This window comes from Vanacampus margaritifer, chromosome 13 (genome assembly GCF_051991255.1).
Source record: "Vanacampus margaritifer isolate UIUO_Vmar chromosome 13, RoL_Vmar_1.0, whole genome shotgun sequence".
NCBI lineage: Eukaryota > Metazoa > Chordata > Actinopteri > Syngnathiformes > Syngnathidae > Vanacampus > Vanacampus margaritifer.
In genome coordinates, this window is record NC_135444.1 from 17,436,509 (window position 1) to 17,452,299 (window position 15,791).

General features: G+C 36.9%; 1 protein-coding gene across 1 annotated transcript; it reads left to right on the top strand.

The window, feature by feature from the left end:
* Positions 1-716: 716 nt before the first annotated feature.
* oma1 (OMA1 zinc metallopeptidase) lies at positions 717-10,096 on the top strand. The gene is made up of 8 exons (XM_077583028.1): positions 717-1,452; positions 2,636-2,864; positions 3,584-3,757; positions 3,837-3,944; positions 4,985-5,113; positions 5,312-5,386; positions 6,962-7,111; positions 8,946-10,096. Exons 1-8 carry the CDS (start codon positions 1,136-1,138, stop codon positions 9,270-9,272), a joined length of 1,509 nt encoding a protein of 502 aa, XP_077439154.1. The 5' UTR covers positions 717-1,135; the 3' UTR covers positions 9,273-10,096.
* The last annotated feature ends 5,695 nt before the right edge of the window (positions 10,097-15,791 follow it).

A 15,791-nucleotide genomic window follows, 5' to 3' on the forward strand; every position in this document is an offset into this window, starting at 1 on the left:
CATGAAAGGGCTAACAAAGATGTCATACTGGTATCTTTAAGAAACAGATTTTTGCAGCAACACATGTAGATTCATCTGACAATACTCACAGGCATATATTGTTTATCCTCTGAAAAATAAATATTATTGCATCTTAATGAGCAGTTATGACCACTTCATGTATTTCATTGTGCATGGAATATACTGCCCCCTGGTGGCGAAAGGTACTCAACAGATGGAACTACATTGAGAATGAATGAATCTGATACATAAACTGTTTAAATTTGCATTATTTTCTATGTTATTGCTGAATAAAATATCAATATATTTATTTATTTTTTAAATATTTTTATATATATAAATATATAAATATATTTATAAAGTAATACCGTAAAGTTATTATTGTATTATTTTAGTTGTATTATTTTTATATTAATACTTTTTTTTTATTACTGGTATTAACAGTGACGTTAGTACGCACGCATATTGTATTTTACTGCTTTCAATGATTCATATAGTTATAAACTATTCATAAATTAAAATTCTTACAAGCATTCACTGCTACATAAATATATTTTAAGAATGTGTTCATAGTAATTAATATTAATGTCAAATATGAAAAATAACACGTATTACTAATAACTGCGACATGGTAAAGTAATTTCAAATCGACTTTAAAATACAATTATAATTAACCGGAAATGCTAACTCGGACCTTTTTTGTTGCTACTCGGGACTTCTCGCACGGACTTGTTTCCGGAAGAGGGACTTATTTTTAAAACCAATTCTAGCACCTGTTTATGATGAATATTATTTCCTAATATTAAGGACGGTAACGGAATACAAAACGTTTGTTAAAATGTATTTATTCAACATTTATTTACCGTGATGGTCACCTCAGGACTTGTTTCCGGGGGGACTTATTTTTCACAGCGGAACAAATCTCCGGCACAGGCAGGACAAGTTGAGAGTAACAGTTCTCGTCCGCATATCACTTAAACTTCATTTAAATTCAACACATTTTGCATAAAACTATACAAAGATATGCTTTGTACCGACACTCGGTTTAATGTAACCAAGGTTACAATGAACTCGCGTGACATTGACAACCAGGTGTGAGAAAATGACATCTGGGTGACTTCCAGTGAAGACCTTCATGATGTTTCCTTTCCTGAAGGGGCTTCCCCTGTCTCACCTGACGCGACAACTCCAGGGGTGCTCACGGTCGTTCCACATCTACTCATTGCGAACTCCTCATCGGCTTCGACATGGAGCTGCTCGCGCCGGCAGACCCGTTCTCATGGTCCCACACGGCACCACCGGGACGGTCTTGTCCAAAACTCCTTGCCGTCTGCAGCCTCCTCTATGTGGGGCTCAGTTTCGTACCTCGGCCCGGGTGAAGGCCTTACCCGCTCCTCTCTTCTGGATGGTGCTCAAGCCTGTCCAAAAGCTCATGGCCATGATACTGGGCAGGTAAAAGCAACTATCCATCCATCCATTCCCTGAACCGCTTATTCCAAAACGAGAGCCTAACTACTATAATATAATATAATAAGATGACTTTCAGACCCTCAAAAAAATGACAATAATATTTTAGGGACTTAGTACTAGTAGTACTTGAAATAAATTTCTCTAAACTATATAATCGTTACCATGGGTAATACTGAAATGCAGGATATGAAGCCTGCTAGAGCATCTGAACTTTATTTAGGGTTATTCAGAGTTACTTAACAACAGACATGATATTTGAAAATGAATGATTATTTCTGAACATAGCCACGTCCTCAGATATGAGGGTGTGCAAACTTTTGTCAATAACATCTCCGTTGTCAGTTGTGCTGTGTAGCTTACAGGTCACAATAATGGTGGAAAATTTTTGAAATTAATTATCTTGGTCTCTTTACATTTGAACAGGGGTGTGTAGACTTTTTATAGCCACTATATTTTTTAACATTTAGATTTTTTTTTTTAAAGATAACAATTGCAGAAAATTACAAGAACATTTTGGGGTCTTTATAGCTTTTTTTAAAGTATTTATTTATTTATTTATGTATTTATTTTTGTAAATAAAATTCTCTCTGATGGGAAAATCCATGTTTTATATTGAAATACCAAGTGCAATAATAGTAAATTTTCATTTAAAAAAAATTAACCCATAAAATGACTGCAGGAAATTACAAAAATATGATTGTTTACTTTTTTTCATTTTATAAAATATTCCCAAATGGGATCATCCTTAGCTGCCTTAAGTATGGAAATAGTCCGATATATTTAATTTTTAAATGCAGAAAGTGGTTGCACGATATTACTAAAATATTTTCAGTGCAGTGGGAGACAGCAACCATACTTTTATTGTTTTTTTTTTTTTTTTTTACCATACTTTTATCACTTCTTGAAATAATTATACAAGCACATTTTTTGTACTTCAGTAACTTTCTCCTATTTATTTATTTTTTTAAATAAAATGCTCCCAGATATTTCCACCCATCATACTGGGAACATCTGAAACCAGCTACCATGGTTATTAGTAAAAATACTTTGACATTTAGATGTTTTTTTATTTATTTATTAATTTATTTTTTTTGACATTTAGATGTTTTAAAGCCCATAATAAAAATTAAAAAAAAGTACCATAGAACTTGTCGTGTCACCATAGGAGTGTAAGGAAGTGGTGGGTGGCGCTTCCTGACAACCGTCGTGAGCTCTTCCGCCAGTGGGTGTGGCAGCAGCGCTGGCGGCTGGTGGCGCTGGCGGGCACGGCCGCCGCTATCACGGCCCTCCTCCTCCTTACGCACCTGGACCAGTCGCCGGTGACCGGACGCACGCGCCTGCTGGTGTTCAGCAGGCAGAACTACATGGAGCTGGCGGCCTTCACTTCAGAGGCGGTGAGAGGACGCCTTCAATGAACCTTTATAAAAAGCTATTTTTTTTCTTTTTTTTTTTCTAAATATGAACAGCTAAAAGTTAGTTTAAAAGCAGTTAATAATTGTTAAACGACCGTTCAATGTTTCTGGTGGTCTAATTTGATTTTAATAAGAGTTCAGGGTCATGTTGCTGGTCAAATTTGACCTTTACAAAAAATGATAATAATAATAATAAAATAGAAAATCATAAAAAATAAAAAAAAAGATTCCCCCCCATATATATATGTATATATATATAGGTAAATGTAAACAAAATCTCAAAGTGCTAATTTTTTCAACGTCAAAATGGAAAAATAAAAAATAAAAATCTAGGAATATATTGAGAAATAATACAATAAACCAAAAAAATCTTTTTTTTTAAAGAGATAAATAAAATCGAGGACAAAATTTTGAAAAACTATGTTCTAATTTCTAATGACAAAAATAGCAATGTAGACACGTTTTTTTTTAATGTAATACAATCTAAAAGTATTAAAAGAAATATGCATGTAAAAATAAAAAATATATACAGGTTTAAAAAAAATAAAAAAATTACTGTACATAAAATCAACCCCCCCAAAACAGTCTTCTTTAATTTTAGCCTCTTTCACACACACGCAAAAAAAAATCCACAAATTAAATTTGATATCAAGTGAGGAGGACATGTATCATGTTGACGATGGATAACTTCCTGCGTGCAGTACATGGAGGAATTTGGCAAGCTGCTCCTCCCCGAGAGCGACCCTCGTCACCAAGCCGTAGAGCGGGTGGTACAGCACCTGGCCCGGCGCAACCAGAACCTCCCCGAAATGGCCGACGTGGACTGGACCGTCCACGTGGTGCAGAGTGACAACGCCAACGCCTTTGTGCTTCCGGTCGGCGACCATACATGACATCCTCATAACAAAGCGTCCGATTAAAACTCATATTTTGTGTTTTTGGTTGTTGTTGCAGAATGGCAAAGTGTTTATGTTCACCGGCATGCTGGAAGCTGTGGCAGACGTCCACCAGCTCACAATTGTGCTGGGACACGAGATGGCTCACGCTTTACTGGGACACGCCGTAAGTCATAACATTAGGTACACCCGCATCATCTCACGACAGCCAATAAAAGAACTGCATCAAAAAGAGAGTCAGAGGTGGCAAATCGAGGTCCAGAAATTATAAACCACAGTTTGGCTATAGCCCCAGGTGCTAGCTAGCTCCCTAGCTAGCCCCCATGGTACTCGTTTACCTGCTAGGGAGCTAGCTAGCTAGCGGAAGAGGCTAAAGCCAAACTGCGGCAGGGTTTTTACTTACTGGACCTGGATTTGCCACCTCTGATGATAGTAATAATAATACTTCCATGTTCTATGTTCTTATATACTGTATTTAGGGCTGAACAATTATGGGAAAGAATCAAAAATATTTTTTTAACCATAATAACAATATTCATTTTCTTCTCTCTGTAGCACTTTGAGATCATGTTGATGAAAAGTGCATTACAAATACAATTTATTATTACTATTATTATAATTAATAATTGTAGTAATGAATTTAGGCAATTTACACAGCATTGTGGTAAAATAAATACAAATATAAAAACACCGTAAACACTCACATATAACACATATAAATAAGGCAAATAATAGTAAATAAACACACCACACAACACAGTTAGAATGTTTTTTCCCCCCCAACAAGTCCCCTAAGCTAATTTTATTGTTTGTATTGCAAATATTTTGACTGTTAAATGAAGTCCAATTATAATACAATTCCACCTTTGGCACATTAAAAAGCCATTTGAAAGGGCGTAAACATCCCATTCATGTTGTTTCAGTGGCAGGGTTGCGGCCGGCGAGTGTTTACGGCCTCGTTAAAAGTCCATTCTCATTGCGGCGTGAACAAGTGTGCCATCAACTCGTGCCGTTTGGGAGTTTCAAACTGCGTGGAGGATTGTAATTAGATGAAGGCAACGAGTAGCCACAGGACGCCCGATTAGCCCAAACACTCACTCCACTGTTGGACTGCGTAAAATGCGCTTGCTTCTTCCTCACCACCCCGCGTCACGTTCTCCTCTTAACTTGACCTCCACCTTGACCTCCATCTTCTCCGTCACGCAGGCGGAGCAGGCCAGCTTGTCCCACGTGGTGGACCTCCTATCCGTGGTCCTGCTGGCCGCCATCTGGACCGTGTGTCCCCGCGACAGCCTGGCGCTGCTGGGTCAGTGGGTCCAGGAAAAGCTCACACAGGTGACCGGCATATATTTTACATGATTAAAACTGAAGACATTCCTGTCATTTGGCACGAAAGTGACTTCAAGTTATTCCAAAGTTTGTTGCAATGTTGGTCAAAGTCCAAACATCTGCCAAATCTATCAATATTTCATGAAAGATGATAAATGACATTCACTTATATTGACATGATCCTCTGGGTGGCGCCCCCTGCAGTTGATGTTCAACCGACCATACAGCAGGAAGTTGGAGGCGGAGGCAGATGAGGTCGGCTTGCAGTTGGCCGCGAAGGTAACCAACACATTGACTCCATTACAGCTACTCTTACTAGACAGTTCAAAGTTCACTTCATTCTTTTTTTTCTTTTCTTTTTTTTCTTCTGGAGAGCTCAGTATTGTTCATTCGGTAATTTTACCGATTTGACATGTCATCATCATTGCTCTCTCTTCTTTTTTCTATTTTTCTATTTTTATTTTTTTATTTTGTATGTGTATGTGCGTGCGTGTGAGTGTGTGTGTATTCCTTAGTTCACCTAAAACCTATTTAAAAAATCCCATACCGTTCACCTAAACCGAACACGAGTCGTGAGGCCGTCAGGAGACCCGAGGAAGGACCAAAGAAGTTCACTTCATTCTAATATAGCCTATTCATTTAAATATGTAAATGGTTCAATAGAAAATCAAATCAACGATTACACATTAAATAATACAATTTAAAAACTTGATGAAAGTTAAAGACAAATGTAACAAAATATATAAAATAAATATATATGTAATATATATGTAAATACAGTATATAGTTTACCCATTGAAATTTTAGGTTACACAAGATATAGTTTTTATTAATAAAAAGCTAAATAAAAATAAAATAGTTCACAAAATGGATGATTGCGCCTTCAATTATACAAAAGAAAAATATAGATGAATGTCAAATAATTAAAGAGTAAACATCATTTGAAAATTAAGTGACATATTAAATGAATGCGAAAAGTACAATGTAATTGGTTAAATTGAATACTTAAAATGTTTACAAATTGAATTGAATAAATTACGCATTATTAGAATTCAAGAAAAATGAATTGTTAAAATTAAAATTAGTTTTAATTAAAAATAAAATAGTTAAATGAAGACATCCTACACACAATTACATTATTACAATTAAATAATACATTAGAAAATTATGATTATTATAAATAATAAAATAAAAGTTTAATGATTACACATTAAATAATAAAGTAAACTAAATGAATAAAACTATTCAAAATTAGGGCTAGGCGAGTACCAATACCAGGTTTTGGTATCGGGTCGATACTGGGCCTTATTTCAAGGTATCTGTATTCTGTATTTATGGCGGCAGAATTGGATGCCCTGTTGTGGCCGTTTTATGATTAGAAAATAGAAATTAAAATAGAAAATGACCATTAATTTAATGCAATTTTAAAGGAAAAAAATGCTTTCTTGGGATACAGTATATAGGTCTGCAGGTCAAAAGGCGAGTACTCTACTGGTATCGGACTTAAAAAATTCAAACATCCCTATTCAAAATAATTAAGTAGAAACAAAACATGCTTACACGTGTAATTTAACAAAAAAGTAAAATAAAAACAAATGTAGAAAACGTTTTTAAATATTCGCCATTAAATAATAAAATATAGTACATTAATAACAAATCTTGATGACACATACATTCGCTGTCATTTCAATACTTACCGCTAGGGGGCACCATTGTCAAAGTAAACAAACTTGATGTCACAGACCACTAGCTGATAAAAAAAGTTTATAAATCCAAGTGATATAAAATGAGAAAAAAAATCATTAAGAGGACTATATAGCAACATTTGGCACGTGTGCATGTATGTGCGTTCAGGCTTGCGCCGACGTGCGCGCGGGTCCCGTCTTTTGGCAGCAGATGGAGATCAGGGAGCAGCTGAGTGGAGAGCCCAGCCTGCCCGAGTGGCTGTCCACGCATCCGTCGCACAAGAACCGCGTGGCGCAACTGGATCGCCTCGTGCCACAAGTAAACACACACACAAACGCACAAAGACCACACACGCAGGACCTCCACAGTTGTTCAAGGATCTAATGAAGCGTCTGGAGACATGTATGATTCCCTGCCGCAGGCTTGGGAGGGGAGGAATGATGGCAAAGGTGAACTGGGTTATTTTGTTCCATTTTATTTTATTTTTCCTCCTCCCCACTCCAAAAAAAAATAAAAATCCAGGATGTCTGCTTAAGTTTACATCCTGGAGGCGAGCGAGCTCTGTGGCTTAGCGACACAATCAGACGTAACTGCGGGCTAGACGGAAGCTCCCGTGCATCCACAGTCATTATTTCCGCATGTGTGTGTGTGTCTGCCTGTGAGATGGTTTTAACCTTGAGTCGGCTCACCGAGCGGCGAAGACGAGCAGATGGCTAAACAAGCGTTTGTGCTTGCCTGTCTTGTCGAGTGCGAGGCTGGTGAAAAAGTGAGCGGATAAAGCTATGCGGCCGTCCGCATAGTTTGTTCAGTCCGTCAATAATCCACCCGTGACTGCTTTATTTCCTCCATCTATCCATTTTTCGAACCTCTTATGGTGAAAATGATTACATAGTAGTTTGAAAAAAAGTAACTTCATTCAAAAGTACAGAATAATAACGTACAGGGAAAAGTAATTGATTAAAACAACAAGAAATTCTTAATTAGCACCGAAAGAAATGATTAGAAATTATATAAACCTTTAAAAGTGAGTATACTACAACTTAATTCAATAAAGTAAAATGGTGAAGTAAAAGTAAATCATTTACAAAAGTAATAAAAAAAAAAATTATTTAATTAAATTAAAAAAATATTTATTACTCATTAGATGACAAAATAAAAAAGTAAGATAATTATAATAATTGATGAATAAAATAAATGAACATCAAATGATAAAATAATACATGGGACTAAAACTGATTAAAAATGAAACTATCAAACATAATTCGTTATATAAAATAACTACGTATTTAAATTAAAATTTTGCGCATGAGTAATACGTGTTTAAATAAAAATAATTATTCAATAAATTACTTAACAAAAAAGGATTGATTAAAGTTAATTAATAGCATCAATTATTAGATTATTACACATGATTTAATAATGCAAAAATGTAAAATAAAAAGTATTGCATAAATTAAATAATTCAATTGAAATATTATGAATTGTTACATATTAAATTTAAATTTTACATATAATAAAATACAAAGAAGTCTTACACAATAAATAACAACCTAATAAAATAATTCATTTAATAACTAAAACATTACACATTAATTAGACAATAATATAAAAACACAACAAAATAGTTGATTAAAATAAAAACTATTAAATGAAAATAAGGTAGTTAAATTATTTTAGATTAAATTATGAAATAATTAAATTGCAATATTAAATTCACATCAAATCAGCCAGGTCAATTTCTGCATTAAAGTAACTAGACAAAAAACAAAAGATTACACATTTATAAATGGAATGAAAAAATTTAAATAATAAAATCTTAGATTGAAAGATTGAAATGTGTGCTTTGTATTATTGTATGTTGTTCAAAACAAATGGCTTCTTGTATTTTTGTCACTCTCGGCATATATATAATGAAATGACAATTGTTCTAAAATCAACGCCGTTCTTGTAAACGTGTGTGTTTGTGTGTGGGATTGTATCACATCATGGGACCATTCTCTGGGTTCTTACTATCATTGTGGGGACCACGTGTCCTTGTGGGGACATTTTGGAGGTCCCCAGAGTCCAAACCTCAAGGGTTAGGGTTAGGGTAAGACAGTCAGTTGTGATGGTTCGAGAAATGTAAACCCAACATGTGTGTGCGTTTGTGTAGGCGCTGGAGTTGAGGGAGCGCTGCATGTGTCCCACCCTGCCGCCCACCGACCCACGCGCTGTCTTCTCCAAGAGTGTGCGTGTGCTGCTGGAGGATGCCAAGACGGGCCCGCGACCAGTTAGGGGCGGTACACCGCAACACGGGCCCACCGGGGTGGCGGCCCCCGCTGCTCTGCTTGCCCAATCGTCGCCACTTTTTTCGTCCAGCGTGAGCCAGGCGGACAATAAAGCTTTGGGTGGAGCCGGAACGCCACCTACGACGCCACTTCAGAACGGTACTGATGCTACTCAGGGATATAAAGATACGGGACCCTCGGTTTCGGGTTAGGGTAGATCCGATACATAAAAAAAAAAAAAGTGCTAGTGAATACACTCCTGAGTACCTCTAGCATCTTTTACGCTGAGACACGATGTCCATTGAATTGAAGCAAAAATTCTTCTAACCCTTTTTAATGACGCTGCTCTCTTATTATAGTCTTTACAGTAGACTAGAGCAAGCTGAAAAGAGTGGCGGCCATGTTGGCAGGGGCAGCCGTTCTATCCAATCATTTCTCAATTGGTATTTTTACGTTATTGTGATCCGGTGAACGTCATCCGTCGCGGCCCAAATACTGTCCCAATTGAAAGTACGCATAAACCAAGAAATGTCATTACTATATGTTATTATCAATTGAGCTATTTTCTTAAAAAAAAAAAAAAAGAAATTCAAAAATAAAAAACTCAAAAGCCATGCTGGAAACAATGTAAACATATGGATCCGAATCACTCTTACATTTTGTGGGAAGGTTCACTTAGGTCAGTTCTCTGTGATTTGTTGACATCCAAAAAAGTCCGATTTTTATATGTTTGGAAAAAGCGGCGCATAATCTTGTCGACGTTCTGCTGGTGGCCTGGAAAAAGGCCACAACAAGGAACTGGCTTAAGACTGAAGCGCCATTTTTTTAAACAATGATTGTCAATCGTGGACGATATGCTGTCATAGATCGTCTTGCATAAAGACTGAAACGGGAAGAAAATCTCTTTCGGAAAAAAAAAAAAATCCCCGGAGAAAAGACTTTTGTTTTATTTTTTGTTTGATGTTTCTCTCTTTTTTCATTTTCTCTATTTGAGGATGTATTAGGAAAATTGTGGAATAAATAAAGATTGATATTTATAAAGAATTTTTCATTTTAATTTCAATTTTATTTATTAAAACATTTACATTTTGGGGGAAAACATGCAATTGACTTGTTCACGTCCCAAGAAAGGTCCTCAAGGTCAAAGATCGTCAAAGGGTAAGTCGTTTTTCTCTATTTTAGCATTATTTATTATTCGCTTTATTCAATTTTTTTAACCCTTGTGAGACATTTTAAATGTGACTTTTTACACTTGAAGGGTGAGTACTTTTATTTTATCATACAGTTTTTCGAGCCACTCAAATTTGACTTTAAACCCAAAATGAACGTGAAATGTATTACAGAGTGACACAGCCAGTCGCCGGGCGGATTTGGAGGCCAGAAATAGAGAAGACACCGTGGATACGTCTCAAACGACAATGAAGCCGCAAAACAAAAGAACATCCATCTTTTGGTGAGCTGCCGTCATTTCCATCTAAATCAAACATTTGATTTGGGGAGGCGGACCTCGAACAAAGCGCAAAGTCTGCGCTAGTTATTCCAATCTTGCGTTTCTTCTTTTTAGACACCCACACGGGACGCGCGGAATGAAGCAGGGACGCTGGCAGCTATTTTCAGGTATTGTGAGAGTGTGCAGGACGCAGCTGTATGCTGTCATACACTCTGGCTGCACTTTGACCTCTGCAGCTTTAATTTTTCAATGTAAGTTTCCATCAATTATGTCAATGTGTTTTTCCTAATATGTAATTTACAAAATAGTAATTGACGTAACAGAAGACACAGGACTGCATTTGACACGTTCAGCACAAGGTACACAAAAAAACAAAACAATGATGACGGCTTCTTATTCAGTCGTCTGTTATCACGTTTGTGTTAATGTGATCTGATGGTGAGCGAATGCGCTTACAGCTACTTAGCAGGGATGGATGAGGGATTAAGCCTGGAATACATTACAATGCATTCACACAATAATCCTGACGGGTTTGCGGATGATTCCCTCACGTTTTTGTTTTGTATTAGTGATGTGATTCCGTTTAAACAACACCTGCTGGGAACCGCCTTCATCGCACTTATGGCATGACACGATGTGTCTTGTTGTCATGGTTTCCTGCCCTGCTCGCTTTGAAGGCCAAAACTATTATGTCGAAAACAAAAAAGACATAATATTATGTAGGGGTGTGCCAAAAAATGAATTCTCATTTAGTACGATTCAGAATCGATTTTAAATGTCCCAAAATCTCTTGTTTGCGTGTGCTTCATGTTGTACACAATTTGGCCACTTAGGGGCAGTGTGGTTCCGCGCGTTCTGATACACTGTTAGATTGTAGCCACATTAGAGAGTAGAAGGAAAAAGTCACCATCAAGTTATTCCAATAAAAGTCGGTGGGGGTGTTCAGCGTAGGAAGAGCATATGAGTGAGTAATGTTAACATGCTTCTCTGTATACATTCCTGAAGCGTTTTGTATGTATAGCCGTTCTTTTGAGTAATAAAAGTGCCGCGAGTAGCGTGCTAATTAGCATTAGCGGGTCAGACTGGAGTAGATCATGACCATTCTTTGCACATCTATAAATTGAAGCAGAAATCATTGTCAATAAAAAATCTTTCTGAATCGAAAATTGATTCTGAATCCAGTTGTTCAAGTTATTGACTAATATAAATAACCAATAATTACTATTGACATAATGCATTTCCTAGCCCCTTACTTACAACTGATTGCCTAACCCCAACCAAAATCCAATTGAAACCTAAACTTTAAAACCAAATCTTGACCCCCAAAAAGAGGTCTGAATTTGTGGGGCCCACCAAAATGTCCCCACAAGGACAAGTCAGTCCCCACAATAGTAGTTAACCCGGGAAAAAATAATAATTCCAAACTCGTCTTATAACACATTTTTAGTCTTTGATCAATACTTTCATCAATACTTGCGCCAAATCAATCAGGGGGTGCGCACCCAGGCTTGGTCACTGACTGACCCTATCTCGTTCCCGATTTGCCCTAATCAACTCTCCCAAAAATTCTTGACAATAATATCTAAATATGGTATTTTGGTTAATATTGCGTTAGTGGAATATGAGTTAAGCAAAATTCATTTTTTTTATCAATATCAGAAGGCGGTCATTTTGCCACTTGCTGTCGAGGGAAAATGACATCACAGTTACTCCGGTCTCAGATAACAGCCAATCACAGCTCAGCTTCAGAAAACAGGTGAGCTGTGATTGGTCGTTGCTGCGCTGTCTACGCCGCAAATATAAATCCAGTTTTAACCGCCTACCAACAGGCATGCTTCCATGAGTGTCGCGTTTGAAAGGTTTTATGCGTGTTAGGTTTCAACGTATTACATTTATAGTTTAGCTAGTTAATTTGATCAAAGCACTCAATCGTCCAAAACAAAAATCTACAAAACACACAAAACATGTCATAACAAAGTCTACCGTCTGCTATCTTTCGTTTACCATAGTCGCTACGCAGCACGCTGCGTGTGTGTGCGCGAGAGAGACACTTAGCTTAGCGCCTCTTTGGCCTACTTAGCGCTGTAAGTAGCACAGCCAGCGCCACGGTGCTCCTCCTCTTTCCCCCCGTAGACTCCATCTGAATAATTGAGTGGCGCTGAGGCCGAGTAATAAGCTAGCTGCTGCTTCGACAACGTGACGGACACTCTCACTCTGCATGTGTGTGTGTGTGTCGCACAGGTACCGTAATAAATGCTAATACTCCATTACATTGAGTTGCGTAACTTTTTGGACAAATTATACTTGTCGTACTGCCAATGATACTTACTTCCTCTTTTTTTTTCCAGTAGCAGCGCTCTTACTTGAGTACAGTTTTGTCCAGTCTACCCACCTATGGTTAACTGTGTGTCCCCCACGAGGGCACTTTTTAAAAAATCACATACACACAATAGAAAAACAATGCAGTCTCATGCTAGCTGATAAAGAGCCCGTTTGATTTTGGCACAAGCTTTTCCACCGTGTCCAGGCCTCATTAACGCCGCCAGTGTGTTTTTGTGTGTGAGAGAGAGCAAGGGAGGAATAAACCCTCGGGTTCTTATCAACAACGACAGGCCTGTGTGGCGCACGTACACACATAGTGTGCGGTTAGGTTGCCAGCTTCGGCGCAGATATCCCCCCTTGCAGGACAAGGATAGACAAACGAACACTATTGGCGTATTTGTGTCTGTTAAGAGGTCGATGTGGTTGTCAAGATAACGTAAATACTTCCACAACGTGTTAATTTCTATCGGGGTTAATTGTGCTTTCAATGACTGCGTTGATGCTGATTAAAAATACAAGCTGGGGTCAAGTAGTCGTTAATGTGTGCCAAGTGCTGCTTTGCTCTTTTAAGCGTGACACTTCTGGCAAATTGTTTGCAAGTCTGCATACAATTAGAACAACAGTGTTGTTTTGTCAACTCTTTTACGTTACGTGTTATACAGTTTTACCTTAACAACACAATAACAACCATACTTGTATCTTTTTGAAGTTTAGCAATCGCACACGATTGCCGCTAGCATTTTAATACTCTAATTGGTGTGTTGTTTTCCGCAACAGTTTGGCATTTTTCACAGGAACGTTAGTCTAAAAGTTCAACGAGAGGGCGTCGTGTTCCTCCTACTGCTGCTGACTACATTAAAGTTAGTAAATGTGAGGGGAAAAAACGGTTCATAAACTATATTTTTCACTCCCACAAAATTACATTAAAAAAGTCCCAGCAATGAAAATCTGGTAAAATAGGAAAAGAAAACTCTGACAAATATAAAAAAACTAACAAAAAAAACAGTTTAATACCAGTACTCACATTTTTTATATTAACTCATTCACTCCCAGCCATTTTTACTGAAGCAACACCCTTCGCTCCCACTGTTTTACTGGATTTTGAGTGATTTTGCAAGGCTCACAGAATGTTTGTGTTCTATATTAAAAATGGAACCTACCAAACGAAAGATTACGTAGAGTCTCTTCTTTGATCAGAAAAAAGTACATTTGTATCTGTTTCCATTTAGCAGAAATTAGCATTAGAATATAGCTACGTTTCATCATTATTTACAAATCTGTTCAAAACACTGGGCCTGGTTGATCTCTTATACTCTGCTGCCACCTGCTGGCCGTTTTTTGTAATAACCACCATTGCTTTAAGCCATCTCTTCAGTTCAGAGGCTGTATCAAAACCTTCTGTCTGCTCTAGCATAAAAAAATTAAAAAAAACATTAAAAAACATATAAATACGTTTTTGGGACCATGGCAGTATTTAAAATTGAACGTTTTTATATGTTTTTGGGATCAAATTAGTTGAATGTATATTCGCAGTTAAAATAATGAACAATACATTACAACAAACAGGGATGCATATGAAATTACTCTGAAAAAAAAAACTTCAAATTGAATCGAAAGTATTCAATTATATATTTTAATCAAGATAAAAAAAAAGCATAATATTCAAAATATATATAATAAATGTATTTATGGAAATAAAATTGTAAATATAGTAACCCCCCCTCTGTCCCTGGTTCCAGGCTCGTGGTCCCGCTAATTTGTGGATTTTTTTTTTTTATAATAGTTAATGACTCCATGTTGTTCTAACTCTCATTTATATTGGGTGTAATTCCACCGTTGACCACTAGATGAAAGCCGACATTCAATATACTTTTTTTTTTTTACAAAAAATGGGGGTTTAGCCTGGATTTAAAAGCATAACAAGTCAATCACCTTTACAGGTTTATTCATTTTTAGCAACTCATTATTTCCTTAACTAAACCCATTTAAACAACCTTCCTGTTCATGAGCAGTTAGTGTAATCCTGTTCCTCCTGTATTAAGAAATCCTCTTTTCAGTAATTCCCCATGCACAATTCAAGTGCATGAATGATTTAAAAAAAAAAAAACGTAATGAGTTGGATGTAAGTGGCCCAGGGGGTCGTTGTGGTTATTAAATAGCAAACAAAGCAACATACAAGATGCTTGTCGCGGTTCCATGTCCTCTCAGTTGGCTTCGGGCCTTCGGGCAATTTTGGAAGATGCAGCACATTTCGGTCACGCTTGCTAAGAGGCGCAGATGTCGAAAAAGAAACAAATAAGGAAAAGTTAGATATATTAATTTCCCGAGCAATCGTGTCAGGCGTCCCCTGGTGGTTGGAGATTTAATGACGCTGAAAAAGTCGGTAGCCGATTTAGCTGGCGGCGCTCCCTAATTGGCCGACCTGCTCGCTCCGATGTGATTCATCGGTTTGTGAAGATATTTCAGAACTACCCCCCCCCCAAAAAAAAAACTCTGATTGACACTGCCAACGATGACCCTCAGCTTATCCTCACTGATTTATCTTTTCTTTTTTCTTTTTTTCTCTCCGTTAACATGCCTAAAGGTGCATTTTAACTAATTAACTGCCATTGACGGCTATAGACGTCAAAAATTCATTTGAACTATTGCTATTAGTTTCATATTTTTTCCCACTTTTGTTAACAAGAGAATGAAAACCTAGAAAAAAAATATTGTACATTTAGAACAGATGTAAAATTTGTGATTAATCGTGAGTTAACTATTAAGGTCATGCGATTAATTACAATTACAATTTTTTAATCATCTGACGCCCCAATTTTTTAATATTTGTTTTCTTTTCTTTTTTTAATTAGGGGCATCAGGCGATTAAAATTTTTAATTGTAATTAATCACGACTTCACTAGTTAACTCAAGATTAATCACAAATTTTATATCTGTTCTAAATGTACAATATTTTTTC